Source organism: Rhinolophus ferrumequinum, chromosome 2, assembly GCF_004115265.2.
Source record: "Rhinolophus ferrumequinum isolate MPI-CBG mRhiFer1 chromosome 2, mRhiFer1_v1.p, whole genome shotgun sequence".
In the NCBI taxonomy this organism is placed as follows: domain Eukaryota; kingdom Metazoa; phylum Chordata; class Mammalia; order Chiroptera; family Rhinolophidae; genus Rhinolophus; species Rhinolophus ferrumequinum.
This window is the reverse complement of record NC_046285.1, coordinates 100,168,377-100,190,595: the sequence shown is the minus strand read 5'-3', so window position 1 is coordinate 100,190,595 and position 22,219 is coordinate 100,168,377. Positions and strand designations below refer to the sequence as shown.

General features: G+C 47.3%; 1 protein-coding gene across 3 annotated transcripts; it reads left to right on the top strand.

The window, feature by feature from the left end:
• Positions 1–5,909: 5,909 nt before the first annotated feature.
• On the top strand, positions 5,910–18,860 carry KCNE1 (potassium voltage-gated channel subfamily E regulatory subunit 1). Of its 3 annotated transcripts, XM_033089949.1 has the most exons (3): positions 7,644–7,754; positions 12,728–12,884; positions 14,239–18,860. In XM_033089949.1, exon 3 carries the CDS (start codon positions 14,290–14,292, stop codon positions 14,677–14,679), a length of 390 nt encoding a protein of 129 aa, XP_032945840.1. In that variant the 5' UTR covers positions 7,644–7,754; positions 12,728–12,884; positions 14,239–14,289; the 3' UTR covers positions 14,680–18,860. The 3 variants fall into 3 exon arrangements, with proteins under 3 accessions (XP_032945822.1, XP_032945831.1, XP_032945840.1); XM_033089931.1 differs by lacking the exons at positions 7,644–7,754; positions 12,728–12,884 and adding an exon at positions 5,910–5,998 and having other exon boundaries at positions 14,239–18,859; XM_033089940.1 differs by lacking the exons at positions 7,644–7,754; positions 12,728–12,884 and adding an exon at positions 6,036–6,927.
• Positions 18,861–22,219: the final 3,359 nt, after the last annotated feature.

Here is a 22,219-nt window from a genome sequence, read left to right as displayed (position 1 = left end):
AAATGAAGCATGGGAAAATGGACTACGTAAGGACAGATGAAGAGAGTTAGATTAGACCCAGCGATCAGCCTGGAAACTCTTGTTAGATTCCCGGCAAACAGTGATACCTGCTGGCCTTTGGTAGGGGCTTCAGAAATGTAAAGAGGAATGATCCTGAGATCACTGGGGGGCAAAGGACCACGGTCAAATGTGACACCCTGGTGCCGTTAGAACCCGCACAGCAGTCCCCAACAGGGAGGGAAGATCACTTTTCCCAAAAAGTCTTTGTGTGTGTTGGTAGGAAGGAGGTTGGCAAGAGAAGGGGGTGGGCATTTTAGCTCTACTCTGCAAGGTGGGCAAATCTGGACGTACTTTTGATTGTGTGCCCTACACCCAGCCCGTATAGAATCTCATTAAATACGGAATTGAATTGACTAGTCATCAAAGAAGAAATTTACTGCTTAAGAAAAATGTCAAGGAAAGAGGTGGAAGTTCAGCTTAGGACATTAGTTCGAATAAGGATTCAGTCTGAAAATTAAGGTTGTCATCAAAATCTTTTCACTGTCTACACATTTTGCACTTAAGGGTATTTTGGAAATTGCTTTCCTAAAGATTTCTTTTGGATACATTTCCTCTCATCATCCTTTGAGTCATGCCAGACACTACCTCTGATTTCTTTACTTATTCATTCGATCCCTGTGGAGAACTGCAACAACCCACATTAATCCAAACCAACAGAACAAAGGCTCTGGTTGAGATGATACAGAAACCATGAAAATGGCGGTGGACAGTCATGTTTCTAAAAAGTGACCTTCGAGCACATTCCCAGAAAAGCTGCCTGCACTGGTTTTAAACTCAGGCTTGCCGATGTCCTTCCATCTCAGGGACTCTAGCCACAACAGTGCTTCTGTGTTATCAGGAATTGGAGTTGCACCAAAATAGTATCGCACATGCAAGGAACTGAAGAGATGCTAATCTCATCCCTGCGTCTCCTTGTTTCTGGCTGCCTAAAACACCCCACATACTGTTACCTTTGTGATTTTAAATCCACAGCATTTAAAAGAATTATACATATGTCTGCGTGAACTGAATGACTTGGGTTTAAAAAACAACAACATAAGGGCAATGTTTACAATCAAATGTCAAACATTGTATGTGTAGATTTAGTGTTTTTTCTTAGCCACGAATAACATTCCAGACTGTAATTAATGTATCCATGTTCCTATCAGTACAGCCTTATTCCAGAACAAAAAGGGGTGGAGAGAGCTGGGGGAGCGGGGGGAGGAGGGGAACCAAGGCTATTTCTTTGGGAAAAGCTTTCTTAATTGGATTTGTGCTCTTTTCATAACAAGGTGAAGGTTGTGTTATGTGTCAAATGCAAGGACAGCTGTGATGCCTGAATCTGTGAGTCCATAGCCAGCTGCACTGTGTTTCTTGGGTGACTCGAGGGTACCAAGAACTAACGCAAACATCCCAAGACTGGTCAGATGCAGCTTAAATGACTATTTTAATAAACAGTCTTGCTGTCCACCAGTCAGGCAATGCTCGGTAGCATTTGATGAGCACAGTGCATAGCAGAGGACCATACAATTAATGCTATGTTTCACGGGAAAGATAGTCTTTGCCTTAACTCAACAATTCCTAACGTGGCCAACTAGGAATCACTTAGCACCTGGGGGTACCTAAATCTCCTGAATTGCAGATAAAATGTTGCGCATGGGTGCATTTGCTTGGTAGGGGGGACACCATAGCTTTTCTCGCATTCCGAAGGAGAATCCTGAAAAATTAAGAACTATCAGTCTAAAAAGATAAACAGAACAGACACATCTGACACAGCCAAAAAGCACTTGCAACACAACAAATTTTCAAGGACAAAACAATTCAGTGAGGCAATGAACTCCTACGTGTGCAAAGGGAAGGAACAGCCAGCTAAGGGGCTTTGCGGAAAGTGGGTCCTGAAAGGGAAGGGCCTAGAACAGAAGAGACAGACTTAATTTCTACAAGACCAGACGTGATGCTCAGTAAGTGGGACTAGCTCTGAGTACTTGTCAGGTAGAGTGTGGATTGGTAAGGCCTATGACAAACTCAAGTTTACACTTCTGTGAAAGGGGCTAATGCCATCCACTCCTGCCATTTTTGCTGTGCCAAAGGTGGAACAAAGTGTCAAGATCCATTGACCTTTTTTGTTTTAATTAAAGTTTATTGGGGTGACAATTGTTAGTAAAGTTACATAGATTTCAGGCATACAATTCTTACATCATCTCTATATCACATTGTGTGTTCACCACCCAGAGTCGGTTCTCTTTCCATCACCATATATTTGAAGGATCTATTGACTTCTGAAGTGAAGTCAGAAATCTAGATGTTTAGTAGGAGAGCTCTCAATGTATTAATCTTAAAACGAATTCAAAGTTGAAGCAAACCAACAGACCCTAACCCTGGAGGCTCAGAGCTGGCCAGCGGGCTCTCATCGTTGACTTTTGCTGTAAGTCTGGGATTTGAAAGAGTCCTGGGCCCGAGTTGGAAGTCAGTCGTCAACCTGTGGTTTGTAAAACAGGAAACGGGTTAGTCCCCTTGGAGAAGGTTCTGGAGGGGGAAAAGGTGGACTGTGTGCAGGGAACTGAGTGCCTCTTCAGATGACCTGAAAGCTCAGAGGAGCAGAGCAGTGGGAAATGAGACCTTGGAGCTGGCATGACCTGTTGGCCCCCAGCAGGCTGGGGGCGATTTCTCTGGAACAGGAGAATGCCAGGAGACTGCAGCGTTTGGGAAAATGCCTCTGCGTGCCGGACTCCCAGCCAAAGATGAGTCCTGGGAGGAAACTGAGACAGGCCTCTGTGACCAAGTGAATCAGAAGGGGAGATGTTGGCTAAGGAAGGGAGACAGAAGAGATGAGGGCCCCAAATGGCCATCAGAGACGACATGGACATGTCGAGTCGTCTGTGTGGGATGGTGTCGGAGCTGTGGACAACACCGGGGAGGTGGGGCATGACACCCTAGGCGGGGCTCTCTTCCATCATTCTGCACCTCATCACCTGTCACCAAGGGGCCTGGATGGGGACTTCTGTGGCCTCCCTTCTCTTTGTCCTTCTCGTGGGAAAGAAGTATTGTGATTTTAGCACACTACTGCACCCAGATTATGCTCTGCTGCTACTATAAAAAGGGTGTTTGCCTTACAAGTGTTTCTCCCTGAGAAAGACAGTTGCCCATGGGGACAGAAGCCATGGGGTAAAGGGTCAAAAAGCAGGAAGGAAGGGGGCCAAAGGGCTGGGAATGTCCCTAGATGAATACAGGGGTATCTGGAAACTAACTGAATGGCAACCAGAGGGAACAGCAAAGAAATATCCACATGATCATGGACTCCACCAAGAGGGCCTTGGGCGGGTTACACTGAGGATTGGTCCTTTCTGGTGACAGAGACTTTCTTTTTCCAGTAGTGTGTGAACACTGTGAGGACGTAAGTAGGACACCCGAGTTACGAGTTGAGATTTGGGATTTTCCCAGTGAAGATAAAGTCACTGGAAGGAGCAGGGGCCCATGATTGCCAACCCTTACCCAAGGGACAGTCCCTAGTGAAGGGACTAACAGAAATGGAGACTGTAGAGGAGTCAGAGAAAGAGAAAAAAGAGAGAAATGACCCATGGGCTTGTGCACTGTGGCTCTGTTGTTATAATTATTTAAGATCAACCATACCTGCGTGATGGGAAAAGGTGAGGATGAAAGAGGAGACAAAGAAGGACGAGGAAGAGAAAAGAAGAAACCATTTCATCATTACAAAGAGAAAATGTGGACAACAGCATCATCGCAATAAAATAATTCATCACGTGTGGGGGGGAGAGAACCAGGAAGAGAAATGGAACACCACCACTCGCATAACACTCGCCTTTTTGAAAATGCTCCCATACACCCTGTCTTCACAATACCTGGGTGACAAGTGGGCAGGCATTGTTTCACCCCAATGGGGAGACAGTGATCTCCACAGCCGGTGTGGGATTCTTCATGCATGTTTACCTGGTCTAAGAGCTGTTACTAAAATGGCTCCACATCTTTATAAAACAAGTCATGAGGATGTAATGCACAGCATGGGGAATGGAATAATATGAAAATAACTATGTATGGTGACAGATGGTGACTAGACTTATTGTGGTGATCACTTCGTAAGGTATATGAATGTCAAATCATGTGGTACACTTGACACTAATATAACATTATATGTCAACTATGATTAAAATTAAATTTACAAAAAAGAATATTTACTAAAGCCACACCAAAAATTATTTCCTGAAGAAATTATAACATGTGGAGAAGCAAAATATAAGACAAGAATAACATAAATGATAGAAAGGAATAAATAAATTAAACTGTTGAAAGCTCTTTAAAAACACGGGGTGGCTACACATACATTTGATAGAACAAACATTTTGCTTCAATCCATTATCCACTTTCTCTCCTGGTGGAATCTTTTGTGGAAAGGTGGGCAAACGCTAGTACATTGATACAGCATGACCCTGAGAAGGGAAAATCCAGGGAATTTTCAGATGAACTTTATGTATTATTTTCCTAAATATTAAAGCACATAGAGTTATTGCAGAAAAAGGCGGGGAGGACAGAATAGTATAAATAAGAAAATAAATCTCACCACTAACAGACAATATGAATACTGTGGTGTGTTTTCTTAGTCTTTTTAAATAATGCATAGAATCCTGTATGTACAATTTAGGGTCTTGTATTTTTCATTTAACATTATAATATAGGAAACCCTCATGTTGTGACAAATTATTTGTACACATTATCTTAATGATTGCATATAATAACCCACTGTACAGAATGATATTCTATCACATGTACCGTAATTTAACCATTTTTCTAGTTTGAGACACTTAGATTCTAGGTATGTAAGCAAAACTACAAAGAACTTCTCTATGCCTAAAGCTTTTCTATACTTCAGATCCTCTCCATAGAATGGGTTTCACACAATGTAATGACACATCAAGGCTATGGACAATTTAGGACTTTCCAAAGTGGCTGCATGGGTTCCTACTAGCACCCATGGTGCCGGAGAGTGCCAGCTCCGCCTTTGCCAGTGGGGCAGAGTCCTAGAATGTCATCCGATGGGCCCCTCCCTCTGAGGCCCGAGGAGAAGCGATGGGCCAGGGAAGACCCTGGGGTCCGAGAAAATTTCTTGCTCTAGGTCGGGAACCTTCCTCTGCTCCCCTCCTGCAGACCGCGAGCCTGGACCTTACTCCCAGCGCTTTCACGGAACTGTCATTTGGGAATCCCCCGTCTCACTGTTGCTTCCCAAGCCGGTGGGCAGGTGCTGTGGAATTTGCCCGAGGTCACCTGGGCCATTGCGCAGTGTGCCCCTCATGGCCAGAAAGGCTGTTCTCGCCACCCAAGGAATTTTGGGTGACAGGTCCAAAGCGTGGGTGGCTCCAGCGACTGACACCTGCGTGCAGGGACCCCGCCAGTCTGGTCCTTAGCTTCAGCCCGGGTCAGGGCCGACAAGCACTCAGTAGGTGCTCAATAAATGCCAAATAAGACAGTGACTGCAACTAGGGTGCAGGATGCAGCTAAAAGGAGTCTGCCTGGGTTTTGAACATATGGGAAGCTATCGTTTGAAGCTCTTTGCAGGCGTACCTGTCCCGGCGTTTGGCCCAGGGTGGGGTCCCCCATCGTCCTTTCCCTTAGCAGCAGCACCTTCTTGCCTGCGGACCCCGAACTCCCCCGCAGGAAGGTGGATCTGTCCGTCTGTGTAGAAGTTCTAATACGGATTTTTTGCCGGCCCTGAGCCTACCCGAAGTGCTCGGCAAGATGCGGGGGGCTGTGAGCGGGCGGCGAGGCTGGTGGGGTCGCCGGGGACGCGCGGGGCGGGGCGGGGCGACCGCCTGCTGGGGAGGCCCCGCCCTCCCGGGTCGGCGTACTTGGCAGCTGAAGGCGCCGCCAGGGGCTCGGCTGTCGGTGTCCTGCGCTCTCCAGGTGCGGATCCCGCTACCCACCCGGCTCTCTCGGCGCCCCAGACCCGGTAAGTCGAGGGCTTCTGCCTCCGGGCCCCTTGCCCGGCTCAAGGGTGCCCCAGTCAGGCGAACCTACAGGGACTCCAGGGACCTGGTCTCAGCCCACCGGCGAGCACGGGGAGCCCCCAGGCGGGAGTCGCGGCCACCCCTGTCGTGGGAGACTGGACAGATGGCCCAGCCTCAGGCCTCTTTCCCTCTGCCCTCTTCCCCTGCTGGAACTCATGCGTAGAAACTCATCTCACCACCAAACAACTACAGCATTTCTCCGTTATTAGTGAATTACAGACGCTCTTGTAGAAAATTTGGAAAATACCTAAAAGCATCCAAAGAAAACAAAAACCTCCTCAAATGCCAGTCCCCACCTGGTTTCAAAGACCTCCAGCTCAGGCAGTACACATGGGCCTCAAAGATAAGTTGTCGTTTTTGACCAGGAAGGTTCTGGGGCCTTGGCATCTTTCCGGGGAAAAGGCATGGGACATGGAGAACATTACTGATATCTAATCTTGATTATAGTAATTAGGGGAAATGTGCAACTTGCTGAAGAAAGTTGATCCAGTAGCAGCCGTGTGTATGTGCCCAATCCGGCACGTCTTGCATTGCCCCCCACCCCGACTTTTCAGACTGCTACATGTGAACTGATAGTATATTTTTGAGTCCACATTTAGGTAAGGAAGGAGCTCTCAGCTCCATTAATGAAGGGCCTTGTCAGTAGCCAAGGCTGTCATTTATGGTCACCGTGATGGGCAACTTTGCTGTGATCGTGCTGTTGCATGAATCCATGTCTAATGCCTGACTGGCCAGAAAGCACCTTGACTCTGGTCTGTGGATTTCTAATGATGGGGCAGAAACCTGCTGTTTCTGTCTGTTTCATGCTCCTCATCAGTGGTGAGCTGAAGATGGGTCTGAGGAAGACATTCTGAGCTTCTAGAATATTCAGGTATGTTTTGCTTTTGATAGGCTATTATCAAAGTAAATTGTTTTGAAAAGAAAGTACACTTTGAAGACATCAGAGAGACTCCTGTCATCTCAAGTGTCTGCAGGCAGAGCTGGTGGGACAGTTTCTGGGGGGGTTGGGTTTTCTGGTAGGTGAATGGAACATTTATTCATTCATGCATTCATGCATGCCTGCGTCCTATGAATTTTTACTGTGCTCCTACCATAAACCAGACACTGTTCTGGACCTTGGGGTATAAAGGAGAACAACACATGCAAAGATGGCCGCCCGAAAAAGCTTACATTTCAGTGGAGAAAACAAACAATAAACAACGAACATAATAAATTTTAAAAACTGTATTATATTAGCAGGCGATAATTAACGAGGGCAAAATGAAAGCAAGACATAGGTTCCCGGGAGTGGGGGAGGAGAATGAAAATTATGCTGGATTATTAGCAATTACTGACTGCCTTAAACCTTTTTAGGAATAAGCTGGATTGCAGATACATATATAATGATATTGATCGTATATTTTTCATAGTAAATAATGCTAATAAAATAAATAATATAAAAATGGTTTACATTTTATTGTATAAAAATATGCTATATTGGAAGAGGTTTTCATTTGGTTATCCCCCAGGTTCTCTCCAGAGTGTATTATACTTTATCATTTGCTCTCATGTCTACAGTGTAGTTGTCTTGAATCTAACACTTTGCATTCTCATTTACTGTGGCAAATCCGTGTTGAAACACTCTGGGTGCTGGAGTGGGGACAAGCTGAACTCCTGGAAGGAAATGCCCAGGCAAGCCAACCAATTATTACAATACAAGTAAGACAAAGTGCTATGAGGGGTCACAGAGGGTTGGGATCATTGGGTTTGGGGTTCACACACAGGTTGGCATAAGAGTGGGCTTGCCAGTAGACTTTTGACAAGCAAATATGGTGGTCAGGCGTCTCTTGCAAAGACAGAGGAAAGCCTGGGGTTTGTTCCATACCTCACAAAACCCTGTGGTGTAGTCAGGGTAGATTCCATTATTCCCAGTTTTCAGATGAGAAACTGAGACTCCCAAATTAATTTGCTGAAAGTGAGAGTCTGTCTGGCCTCCTTCTACATGACTTCAGCATCCCTCCAGAGTCTGGGAATCCTACTGTCAGTCAAAATGCTCGTCCTTTTTCTCATGTTGCGTTTGACTGGGTCCCTCTCAACACCTCGCTGGTTTGCATTTCCATCCTTCACACCCTGAAGCCCCCTCTCTATCACCTATGGAGAGGTCTCGGAAGCTCCTGGTCCAATGAACAGACGTGGCAGCCCTTTTCATGTGCGAGGACAGTCAGATGTGCCTCTGTGCAGGTTTCATCCCGATTCCTTGAGACCCTGACAACCTTAATGACTCACTGCCTCTCAGGAGAGGTCAGGTGGGAAGACCAAGACCAAGCCAGCCAACTGCCCGAAGGCTTTGGGGACCCCTGTTGGCTCCTTTTCTGAAAGGAAGTAACTATGTCTCCAGAATTTGGACACAGTGTTGTAATAATGACGCGGCTGACAAATTGCTTCCAAGGAAATTTGGCTCATTGGATTCTTGACTCAATATTGATTCTTGACTCAATAAAATCGTATTCAGCCATATTAGGTTTATCCATAATTGTTTTTACCCTGATTCTGCTTCCTGAAACAAATAAGGCCTAATGATGATTTCAAGACCTGATGCTCTTTCGAGGAAATGCTTAGGGAATGCTGTTAGGACTGATAGGAATGTTATCTGCCTCGATAAGGAAGCTAAGGTCCGGGGATCGTGTGGTTTATCTCGGACTGAGCTGGAACTCAGATCCCTGAGCTCTGAATCTGACATCCCCCCTCCCCTACTCACCCCCAGAATCTGCCCCTCTCAGAAGAAAGCTTGGCCTGTCCAGTAATTGCTGAAGAAAGAATGAAAGGTGGCAATGCTGGGAAATCTGCTCTAGGAGCTTTCAGGCTGTTATCAGTGTGGAAGAAATGCAGAAGGCTGGTGTGTGCCAGGACAGTGTGACGTCACCCGCTGCCCCCTTCTCCTCTGGGTGCCTTACAGAAGCAAGGCCCAGGTGGGTGGAGGCCCAGCTGGTGTCCATTTACAGCTGTTAGCTCAGCTAGCAGCCCAGAGCCCTATATCCTGAGTGACTTCCAACAGCTCTGGGTCTAAGGTTTAAAGAGAAAAAAACGTGTGCTAAACTTCACTAGGGGCAGTGTCTATGCCTCATGAACAGTCTCAAACCCAGGCAGAAGCAGAAACTTCTAGACACCCCCCTCCTTTCTGGACCCAATAAGGCCAGTTTGAGAATGTTCAGCCAAAGTCTGAAAATCAAACTGGTTGTTTTTAGAGTTGGACCTCCCTGGTTCCTGCTGTGTCTGTTGCCCCAGCCCCTATTCACTGTGCAAGGTACAAAAAAACCTGTGGTTTTCCCCAGGGGGAGAAGGGGTCTCCTATGGCATATTTAAATCAGAAGCTAGTCCCCATTTGGGTAGACCCAGTTTTACAAGTAGCCGGTTCCTCAGTACCGTTGAGCCTAAATAAAGAATCCATTTCCTCTCTGCAAAGACCTGAGAACTCCGTTTTCTGTGCTAATAAAATGTGAGTCCATGGCTAAATGATTCAATTTTAGATGTATTTTTGATAAGACTTGACCTTGGGCTAGTCAGCTCTCCTCTGTGGAGCCCTGTGTTCTGTAAGTCGAAATTGTTGGATCAGCTGCTCTCCAAGTCCATTTAAGTCCAACAGGCTAAACCGATGGCCACTAGGTAGCATTTTGTCCTTATAACAGAAGTGAACTTGGGGATGGGACATACGCCCCCAGCTGCCATGCAGATTGGGATATGTGCCGTTCACACCACGCTGAGTTTTAGAGGACATTGCCAAACTCATTTTGAGACTCATTACACAAAAACACCATGTGACCCAATATGTAGACCTGGCGGGGCACAGAGGGCATCTAGCAAAATCCATACAAGAAATTAAGTGTAAAGTAAGAAACAGATTATTTGTTAAAGTTGTGGACTTGTTATTTGAAAGACAGTTAATTAACTTGACTTTTCTGGCCCAGCATAAAGCTCTGACAGGCTCGTCATAATTTAAGATGCCAGCGTGAGTTAGGATGGGGGCAGCTGAGGATATAGTACAGACTTGAGAATTTCTCATGAGATCACATCAGGGGCATGTAAAGCCGAAAAAAGAAAATCTGAAAAACAAACGAGATGGGACAATTATGCTATGAAATCATGTTTCTCTTCTTGTAAAATTTCCCCCAGTATCCTGCAGCTTAAAAGACTGATTAGTCCTGTTTCCGAAAGTCGCACACCATAGCCCCAGTGGTTCTCAGTCTTGGCTACAAGTTAAGATCACCTGGGAAGCTTTTAAAAGTCCCAGTGCCAGAGAGGAACACTGACCAAGGACATCGCTGTCTTTGGAGGGGGGATCCAGGCATTGGTGTTTTTTTAAAGCTCCCAGGTGATTCTAGTAAGTCACGCACCTGGGAACTTGTTAGAAATGCAAATTCTCAAGCCCACCCCAGACCTTGTGGATCAGAAACTCTGAGAGTGGAGGCAGCGATCTGCATTTTTACAAGGTGATTCTAAAGCGTGAGCAAGGCTTGAGGATGGTTGGCCTGGCAGGTTTTCAAAGCAGACGTTTTTGGTTGCTTCCTCCAGCCACTGAGGAGTCCATCTGGTTTTACGTAACAGGTCTTCATGGTCAACTCACCAATGTGAATTGATTGCAGAAGTTCCCCTGGACGTGCTGTGGGTTCTAAACCAATTTACCTTTGGACATTGCACGCCATAATTCTAGTCTCACGTGGTGCTGAAGCGATAAGAACACTCTAACGGTAATTGGCGGAAGGATTACTTGCCAGTTGTGGTCATTCTGGGTTTTTGGAAGAAAATTAAACTATTCGCTCAAGGCCTGTTTTCTGGTGCAGGGTTCTATGTATTCATAAGTGGTTTCCGGTCATTTACAAAGAAAATATTGGACATCACATTTGGAAAGCTCAGCTGTCCAGAGCCCATATCTTGAGTGATTTCTAGCAGACCATCAGCTCTGGATCTAAGGTTTTAAGAAAAAAAAAAAGTTACCAAGTGATTCCTGCCTACCCATGGCTAGAAAGGGGCAAAATGCTGGTTTTGTATAAGCGTCTGTTGCAGCTTAGCCCCTGACAGATCTCTGGACACAGACTCAAAAGCCCCAGAGGTGTCAGGAAAGCCACAAACACGTGTATTTCTCATTCCCGACTGCTTCTCCACAATGTAAAGAAGAGAGCCAGTGTGGTCAAACAAAGGAGAGCCAAACCTCAAACCCCAAATCCCTGGCTGCTGTTCCTTAATGAGGTGGGAAAACCAGCACACTGACACTCGGGACACTCAGTAGGCACCACCGTGTGCCTCACTATGTACCTGGTGAGAGATCCAACAGCTGCAAATGGTGCTGTTTCTCCTTATTTGCCACAGGGAGAAACTTGGGACTGAGCTGGCCTGAGGAACCTGGCCAGGGTCGTGTGGCTGTGTGGCCACTGCAGGGTCAGGATCCAAACCCGGCAGAAGGTGTAATTCTAACATCTTGAGTGCCCTCTGCTCCTCCCCTCAAGGGATGCCAGGCTGTGGTTCTGGGAGGGACACAGTTGTCCCTCCTCAAAGGGACTTAGCTACAGCTGGGTAGGCAGCTCGTGGCATCTGTTGAGTAGACAAGTGGGCCATGAAGAATCAGGCCCCACCCGTCAAGAGGTATTAAGAAGTTCAAGGACAGCCCCTGTGTTGCTATGTGCCAGGCACCCCACTATGGAGGCTGCAGGGACACGGAAGGAGGACAGAGATGATAGCCATGCTGGAGTCGACAGGGGCATAGTGCCCTTCACGGCTGTGGTGTGTGTGGTGCTAACCCAGCCCCAGGCATCAGAGAGGCCTCAGGGAGGAGGTGAGAGCAGAGCTGAATTTTAAAGCATGACGAGGCACCATTTAGGAGTTTCGTGAGCCAAGAAAGAGGGGCAGCCGTCTTTGGAGACGGGCAACGATGTGCCAACATATATGGGGTTCCTCAAGTGGCCAGCAGGGGTCTAGGCCACATGGCAACAGAGGACCAGGAGAGGGAGGCAGGGCCCCTCCTATTTAGGACTGAAATCCATGTTGAAAATGGGGTACTTCACCCTAAAGGTGGGGAGGAGCCAAGGAAAGCCTTTGAGCTGAGCACTGACATGACAGGATTTGTAGTGAGGGTGACTCCAATTTGGGGTTGGCTAACGCAGTCACCCAGCTCACTGAGGTGTGGGGCAGGCTCTTCTAGGAAGGTCAGGTGTTGGGTTTGAGGAGGCTGGGGATGGCCAAAGGTAAATGAGTCCTTGGCAGGTCACTGGACATACTGTTCTGGTGCTCAGAGGGCACCTGGGGTCATGGCCATGTGCGTGAACCTGAAGGAGCAGGTGCAGTGACCAGGGCGAGGGTGGATGGAGAAGAGAGGAGGGCCGGCCGTAGAATTCTGGTGCAGCAACATTTCAGAGATGGATAGAGGAAGAGTGCCCAGGGGAGGTGCCACGCGTCTTCGCCTAGCACTGGCTTCACTACATGTTGGAAAATTAAGCCAGTTCTACAAAGAAGTAGCTCTAGGTCCAATCTGGAGGTTTCTGAGGCTGTCATTTGTCCTAGGCAAGACAATGTGTGACGCCACAGTCCCCATCCTAGCTGGGTAGGCCTGAGCACCGCCCCCCAGCAATGTATATTGAAATTTCTCTTTCCACAGCAGTTCTGCTACAGAGTATGCTCCCAAGCACACTTTTCACCCTTAGTTCCAGCAGCCACCCCAAAGGTGCTGTACTCAACTGCTTTGAAGGTCCTGAGAAACGAGTAAAACCACTTAAGTCTGATCGGCTCCTGGTGGCCCTTCCGTGTTGAATTTGGAGTGTGGCCTCATCACCTGGTCCTGAGGATTTTGTTTTCCAGCAGGTACTGTGGGTAGAGGCCAGAATTTTCTCAAACAAAAATGAATAAAGCCTGTCTTAGCTTATCGGTGATCACAAGGCCACCTAGATGGGGGTTTCAGAGCACACGAACCCACCGACAGAATGCCAGAGCTAACTTTGACAATTCCCAGGCCTATTATATAGGACAATGACATCCAGATTAAAATGGTAGGAAAACTGTCACCTTCTACTTGGCCCATGAGAGCCATTCAGGTGGGGGCAGGGGGCAAAGCGGAGGCAAACACAGCATAGGCTGGAACACTGGCCCCTGAGCGGTGAGCTTGACGTGAAATCTCACAGAATCATCCCGAAGGCTGCCATGTGCTAGGGAGGGCTTTCCATCCAAACGATGTTCCCTGGTGGAACAGACCACCCATTGCACGTTACCTCCCAAGACGCCTGACAGCACCTCAGTCTGAGCAGTAGTAGAAACCACCAGGCAGTAGCTGTATGAAATGGGTGATTTTCCTGGGTCCCTTGGAGGACGACGATGAGGCTGTTTCTTGCCCCATTGTTTAAGGAGTTAGTGGCACACCATATCCAGATCTGGGTGATAGGCAGAGTGAAGTGGGTGCATATCACGGGTACCTTGCACAGTGGGAGTTAAAGGCATGCGGGTACACATAGCAACACGAGGGGGTCATAAAGTCACAGTGTCGAGGAGAAAAGGAAAGACAGAGGGAGATACATAACGTGATACCATTTACAAAATGTGTTAGTCTGCCATAACAAAATATCATAGACAGGGGGCTTAAACCACAGAAATATATTTTCTCCAAGTATGGGAGGCTAGCAAGTCCAAGAAGAAGATTCCAGCAGGGTTTGATTTCTGGTGAGAGCTCTCTTTCTGGCTTGCAGACAGCCACCTTCTCAAGGTATCTTCACATGGCAAAGAGAGAGATCTCTCTTCCTCCTCTTATAAGGCCACAGTCTTATTGGATTAGGGTCCCACATTTATGACCTCACTTAACCTTAATTGCGTCCTGAGGACCCTGTCTCCAGGTACAGTCACTTTTGGGGTAAGGACTTCAACGTATGAATGGGGGATGGGGGACACAACTTGGTCCTTAGCACATAAATTAAAACGCACACGTACAACACAATGTCTGTATGAGAGGAACTCCTTCTGGTGGTCACTTAAGGAGGTAAGTGATGGGAGTGGTGAATAGAAAGAAAAGGGAATCAATTTATCGATTGATCAAGAGAGGGTGTTATGCGTCCCCAAGGTGGCACATACCATGGACTGAGATTAAAAAAAATTGTGTGTGTGTGTGTGTGTGTGCATAGGTGTGGGTTTTGACATACTTTTTGATTCCTGGGTTGCAATTTTCTTTTAGAAAGTTTGCCTGGGAAGTTCGCTCTCCGGTAGTGGAAGCTTGAAGTCCAGGATGATCCTGTCCAACACCACGGCCGTGACACCCTTTCTGACCGAGCTGTGGCAGGGGACAGTTCAACAGGGCAGCAACACGTCTGGCCTGGCCCGCAGGTCCCCTGCTGACAGTAACGGGGAGCTGGAGGCTCTCTACATTCTCATGGTGCTCGGCTTCTTCGGTTTCTTCACTCTGGGCATCATGCTGAGTTACATCCGCTCCAAGAAGCTGGAGCACTCCCACGACCCCTTCAACGTGTACATAGAGTCCGACACCTGGCAGGAGAAGGACAAAGCGTACTTCCAGGCCCGGATTCTGGAGAGCTACAGGGCATGTTATGTCATTGAAAACCAGCTGGCTGTGGAACGACCCAACACACACCTTCCTGAGATGAAGCCTTCATCATGACCCCACAACTGGTTAGACCTCGACAAAGCCTACTCGACAATCTGATTTTTCTAATCCTTTGCCTCTTATACTCTTTATTGTATGGATACAATTGGAGGTTTTTGCTACTGTAAAGGGTGAGGGATGGGTCAGTAACATTATTTCTCTAAAATCATATTCCTTCTATAATGGACTGTCACCTGCTAAGCAGGATGTGTCCCGGCCTTGATAATTTTAGCATAAGCCCTGAGATCATGGCCTCTGAGAATAAGAGCTGTATTTCCCAGACTCCCTGCAGCTAGCAAGGGCACGTGATGAAGTTCTGGCCAGTAGAAGTGGGAGTGATGGAGGTAATTCCCAAGTGAGCCTTGAAAAGGAAAGGATGTATCCTCCACTTCCCTTTCTCCTTTCCCAGTGGCTGGGGCATGGATGAGGTGGCAAGCCAGCTTTGACTCTGGAACCCGACAGTACATTTATAGATGGCAGAGCAATAAGAGTCTGGGTCCCTGGGCGATCCCACAGGACAGCGTCTCCCAACTTTCCTGGACACACACCAGCTCAGACTTTATAGGAAAGAGAAACTAACTCCAGTCTTCCTTAAGCCACTGTTATTTTGGTTTCTGTTAAAGTAGCAGACTCAATATCCTAACTAATATACTTCCCTTATAGGACTGAAACCAAAGGCATTATATTTCCACGTTTGTCACAAGCACAAACCCTTTCTTGTTACAGGGCAGTACTTATATCAATTCGACCCTCACTACGTGGCTCTGTTCTCCTCTTCCTTCCTGCTTCCCACTGCTCCTGTGTGCCTACGTTTCATGAATCCCCACCGCCAAACACACACACAGAAACACACACAGATACACACACAGATACACGCTCACACCCACAGATGCACATGTGCACACAGAGAGACACACACACACACGCACACTTCCAACTCATGTATCCCAGTCTCAAAGGAACTCACTCCCTACAGAACTGAGATGCAGGAGAAAAAAATCCTGGTTTCAGAATGAAAGGTGCTCAGTTATCATGGCAGGAGGGAAGGGCCTACGCATCATTTCAAGAGCCTGGGAGAAGGAGTGGGTGTAGACAAATGGAAATACATGGAACTGAGGTGGCAGGGTGGCAGGGCCTTTTGAGATAATCGGTCTATTGTGATTGAATTGTGTCCCCCCAAAAGATTCGTTCAAGTCCTGACCCCTGGTGCCTATGACTGTGACCTAATTTGGAAATAGGATCTTTGCAGATGTCATTAAGCTAAGATGAGGTCATTGGGGTGGGCCCTAATCCAATATGACTGATTTTCTTAGAAGAAGAGGGAGAGTTAGACACAAACATGTGGGGAAAACCTCTGTGGGAAGAACCACACAGACATGCGATGACAGAGGCAGAGATTGTAGTGATGTAGCCACAAGCCAATGATTAACGGCAACCACCAGAAGCTGGCAGAGGCAAGGAGGGATTCTCCCCTGCAGGTTTCTGAGGAAGTATGGCCCTATGACACTTCGGCTTCAGGCTTCTGGCCTCCAGTACCGTAAGACGATGAGTTTGTATGGTTTTAGGCCACCTTCTTCGGAATTCTTTGTTACAGCAGCCACAGGAAACTCATACAGTGCCTCTCACCTCACCCCAGCGACAGCTGCTTTCCTCTCAGCCCTTCTTCTCCTCACAAGGCAAGATTCCTTCACAGATGAGAGATGGGGAAGGGGTTGGGGGTGGAGGAAGATGGTACCAGGAGGAGTTGCTCATGGCAGTAGAAGAAAGCCTCGTTAGCGTGACCCAACCTGAGGGCGTCACAGAGCATGTGCGCCCTTGAGTTTCAGCTTCTCCAGCTATCATGGGCAGCGCTAGCTCTCTACAACATCCTGAACGCTCGCCTGCTTGGGCGTTCCTGAAGAGAGTGGAATGTTTAAGTAAAACGCAGCTGTTCAAAACCTGCACATAATATAAATTAAAAGCAACACATAGCATGTTGACCATCCTTAGATGGACAAACCGGGCCCAGCCCAACTCCAGTCCTTGTTTCATGTGACAGACAGTGATTCCCTAGGTGTGCTTGGAGCAGGGACTCAACATGTCTGGGGCAGAACCCCGACACAGATTACTATAGTCCTTGAAATGGGTGGTTCTTTTGGGTCATGGCGTCCTTTGAAAAGCTAATGAAAGCTAATGATCCCCCACACACACACCCCAAAAGTACACACACGCACAACATTTTGCCCACCATCTTGGCCATTTATGAGCCACTGGAAACCCATTTGACTGCTGTGTGAGTTCCCTGCTCTTGACAGACACATATCACCCATATTGAAGGAAAGGCAGGCCGGGCGCTGGGGTGTGGAGAGGGAGCCAGAGCACATGTGACCCACTATATGTTTCATAATGTCACCCTGACTTTGATGTTGCAGACCCAGGACTGGCTCCTTATCACCAGTTCAGTCTCCCTCACTGAGATTCCTGCAGCTTTTCAGGCAGCGGGAGCTCCCTTGAGCCTTATCCTGCCTGTCCTCGAGGGACCTGCCAGCCATGCAGCTCACTTCCCCACACCCCTCAAACTTCTTACAAGCTGCAAATTTTCAAATGCTTATTACGTGTTTAAATTATAGTTTAACACATATAAAGTGCTTGCTATGTCCAGGGGCTGTTCTGAGCTCTTTAAAAATAGAATCTCAACGTTTTGTATTCAATATTGTCTGTACGTATTGGATAGGGCAGCATGCCTTTTGAAATATTAATAAGATCTTCTTTGAAAATGTAATGTCTTTTATCATGATCTGTGGTGTGTGTTCTCTGAATATCACTATACTTTTAGAAAGTGGATGTGGGTTCTCGGGGGCTCTGATGAGGCAGCCCCAGGGGTTTGGGAATAAGGATGTCAGATTGCCCATGGATAGTCCAACCCTGTGTCGACCCCCTGATACCCACATATAGAAAGCAACAGAGCAAAGCCCCAGATGGAGATGGAGGCAGACTGTTGAGCCCCCTCCTTCCAAGGGGAAGGCACTTTTGCTGCTGAACTTAATGCATTTCCAGCTAGCCAGGAATGTGGTGAACTTAAGGGTTTGTTTTTTTTTTTTTTTAAATAAGCTGGAAATCTGGATATTTACTTGAAAGCTCCTGATTTTTAAATATGGGCAATTATTAGATTAGTGCAAAAGTAATTGTGGTTTTTGCAATTATTTTTAACCTTTTAAACCACAGTTCCTTTTGCACCAACCTAATAATTCCTTTTTTTAAAATTATGTGGGCCAGACACAATATAACCTAGAGCTGAATTCTGCCCAAAGACCACCAATTTATAACCTCTGCTTTAAAGAGAAAGAACAGCTCCAGGCCAGCCCTAGGCCATCATGCTTGATAGAAAGCAGAGCCAGAGAGGGGACGCTGTATCTGAAGGGCCGCCCTGCCTTGGTGGCAGAAGAGGCGAAATCACTGGCAGCACTCTCCCAAATGTGGTCCTAGCTAGTGGACCCTCAGGTCCCAGCCCTGCGACGAGAGGCTGCATCAGGTTGCCTTCTCCTGGCACCGTGAGGACATCCCATTCATCCGACTCTCCTTTTGGGACGTCAGACCCCTCACTCTGTCACTCTAGAAGAGTGTGTCACAACTCTGTTCCTTCGGTTTTGTTCCTTAGATTCTCGGAACTAGTGTGGGAGTCTGCCCTAGAGTGGTAGACCCACTATGTGCAGGCAAATCAGGCTTCTGAGCTAATGGTGGACTGGGGTAAATTAGCCAACATTCACACCTCGACTGTCCCAGAGGAACCTCGCCTGGCTCGGGATGGCTTCTAAACTTCTCCAGAACGATATGCAATTCACTGGATAGTTGACTTTGATGAGCTCGCTCCATCAAGTTTCACGACACCATTACCTGTCTAGTTAACTGTCACTTAACTGCTGAGGAAACAGGCTCAGCAAGGACACACTCAAGGTCATTGCTTGTTTAAAGGAGGAAGCCACCAGGAGCTCTGCTTCCCGAACTTCTGGCTCTCACCTTCCTGCAGCTGCTTTAACAGGCCAAGGGCTCCTGCAGGCCTGTGAGTGGGGAAGGAATGGAAGGCTGTGCTCGGAGGTGAAAGGTAATCAGTGTTGGCCTCAAAAGCAAAGCGTTACTAACTAACCACTGTCACTCCAAAAAATTTTAATTAAAACAAATAAATAAAGAGCAAAGACTGTCACCACTACAAAGGAGAGGGGACTGTGAAGTTACTGATTTTATTCTTTCGTGTACACTAACACAACTTGATAATTTTATAGGATATCATTTAGTAATATCAGACAACTTTTTCTCAAATAAGGTTCTGTACCATCTGCACTAGTATATATTCAGAGGTCTGCTTAGAGGGACACGAGGTAGTCCATCATATGAGCCAAGCCATTCAGAAAGAAAAGAGAAAAGAAAAGAGAGACGAAGGGAAGGGAGGGGAGGAGAGGGAGAGGAGAGCCAAAAGGAAGCGAAGTTTCAGACTGAGAATACAGTTTGATATGTTGCCTTTGCACTGGCTCTGAACTTCGTTCTCCTGTCCTGACACGATGGTAATTCCACAGTGGCCACAACAATAGTTAGAAATGAGCTGAAAAGCAGTAATGGATTTCATTATCCTTGAATCCCAGGCAAGGCTGTGTTGTGTGCAGACTAATGTATATGGCTCTCCCTCCCTCTCCCTGTCTTTAATCCACATCAGTAGCTGACTTCTCCGTGGGCACAAATGAGATGTAAATACTCCCTTAGATGTCAAGACTAAAGGAGAAAACCAAAGGTTAGGAGGGCATGAGGACAAAAGAAATGTACAGAAAGCTAGGAATGGATTGATAAGGAGTGGTAAAATTGTTAAGTAAGCAGGCTCATTGGACAGGTAAAGCAAGTCTAAGTACAAAAAGGAGTCAGGCAGTTTAGAGCAATAGTCCCCTCACCCCCAGTCCATGTGCATTAGCGCGTCTGTCTACTTGAGGTCAGAAAAGCCAGAGCCTGGTAATTACAAATATTTCCCCAACTATTGGGTTTCTTCCGCCATTCTACGTGTAGAGGCAGGAGCTCTGGGTGCGGCTGCCCCCTGGTGGTCATGTTGAGGCTATTTCTCAATGCACGTTGCGAGAGCCCTGAGCATGGGAGCCAAGGGGCTGGATGGGCTTTAGACATTCTCAGGAGACTACACTTCTATTCCCTTGTCAAGTTCAGGGAGCCAGGACGGAGTAAAACCTAGAAAGAGAGAAGCCGTGTTCTGGAAACGTGTTATGAAGCGCCTCTTCTGAACAGGGAGCTCAGAATTCTTGGGCCGTTGCTGGGACACCCCCCACACCTTCCTTTGTGCTGGAACCTGCTCATCCCCCTTCCTTTTCCGGGAATAACTCTTTGTCATCCTTTCCATCCTGGAAAACAATCTCTCACCCAGACCTTCGCGCCTCTCACGTCGGGCCCGTGACCACCATGCTGTGTGGAGGCGGGATCCCACCCCTGGACACCGCAGAGCCTCTGACGGTCTGGTCACTTCTCCTCGCCCCGTGGGTGAGGGATAGCATCCCGCTCCAGGGTGGCCCAACACACGACCCCCGACGCTGGACAGATGAGATCGATGGCAGTCTATTAGTCTCGCTCGTCCCTGGAGTAGGACTGTGGCTACCGGCAGAAGGCGTGCCTTTCTGCAGTTTGCTCAAACGACAAGACGTGGACGCTGAGGGCTCTGTAACTGCCTTTGACCTTTGTTTCTTTTGCACCCTCACACCTGCCACTGAGAGCAGACGATGCTCGGCAACCCAGCCCACAAACAGGACTGTTCTACGAGTCAGCACTGGGTTGTCCTCACGAGTGGGGACAGAGGGACATATTAGGTGCCCCAGTGGAGCAGTTTCATGCCTTCCGATGGCCTTGCAGAATCATGACAGGGAGGGAGAATAGGCAGCAGTGGGCTTTTCACCTTGTATAAGATTTAAAATCTAAGCTGCTTTCCTGAAGAGGCTCGGCAGGTGTTGGCAATAATAAACTGAGTGTTTCCTATCAGGCCTTGTCATAGGGAGGAGGAATGGGAAAAGTTGCGGCTTGTCTAGGGCTCATCCAAAGCTGGGGCTGGGTCCCAGTCCCCCCCTGCCCCAGTCTGCTCGCCCACCCCCGTCTCCCCATTGAGCATTGCCCCCTTCACACTGGACAGTCCTCAGAAACAGGCTGCTTTCTTACAGTTCTCAACATTCCCTGCACTGGGAGGGGCTGCCTGGAAGTGGGCTAGGGCTGGGCTCACCTCCCAGCTCAGGGAGGCTTCCCCCAGGACAAAGGAGGGCGCTCTGAGGTAACCTGGCAGTGAGAGGCCTGAAGGCAGCACGAAGAGTGGAGAACGTGCCCTCTTTGGGGAAAACCCAGGAGATCCATAGAAGAGAACCCAGGTTTCCAGCCTGCTTTTTAAACGCACTTTTTGTGTGAGAATTTGCTGAGTGATTATATTTGTTTCCGGTGGCTGCTATACCAATTACCATAAAATCGGTGGCTTGAAACAACGGATAAGCCAGATGTCCAAAATCTAGGTGTCAGCAGGGCCACGCTCCTTCTGGAGACCCTAGGAGAGGATCCTTCCTGACTCCTCCAGCTTCTGGTGGCTCCAGACACCCGTTAACTTGTGGCCGCGTCACTCCAACCTGGCCTTTTCCTCTGTGTCTTTGCTTCTTCTTATAAGAACACCAGTCATCGGATATAGGACTCCACCTTCATCCCAGATGATCTCATACACAGACCCTGCCTTAATTACATCAGCAATGACCCTATTTCCAGACAAGGCCACATTTTGAGATTCTGAGTGGACATGGATTCTATTCAACCCACTACAGTGATTTGAGTCCCAGGGTTTAGAACAGTGCCAGGCACATAATAAGCACTCAATATGTGATGAGTATCACTTGTTCTCACCAAATGGAAGTTGCTACTAGAAACCCAATTGTGATTTTTCTCAAGTGAGGTTTTCACTGCATAGCCTCATCCCTCAGCAAACACGCCGTATCATTGTAGCTGGTCACTCAGGGTCCAATAAGGAAAACAGAAACTCACTCTTTATATGGAAAGAGAAATTAATATCGAGAATTGGTTAAGCAGGTGTTAAAGAACTAAAGAGGCAGAAAAGGGGAAAGAGGCTGAGAAAACAGGAAGATACTAACTTCAGGGAGCGGCTAGCAAACAGAACAAAGGGAAAATGTTGAGGGTCTTATTACCTATCACTTCTGTGTCACCAGCTGCCCTATAACCATACGACCCAGCAATTCCACTTCTGGGTATTTATCTGAAGAAAACAAAAACAAAAAGAAAAGAAATAAAAGATATATGCATCGCTATATTCATTGCAGCATCATTTACAGTAGCCAAGATATGGAGGCAATCTGGGTGTAACCTAGGTGTCCATCAATAGACGAATGGATAAAAAAGAAATGGTGCATATACACAATGGAATATTACTCAGCTATGAAAAAAGAATGAAATCTTGCCATTTGCAACAACAGGGATATCATGCTCAAGAATATCATGCTAAGTGAAATAAGTCAGAGAAAGACAAATACTATATAGTTTTACTTATATT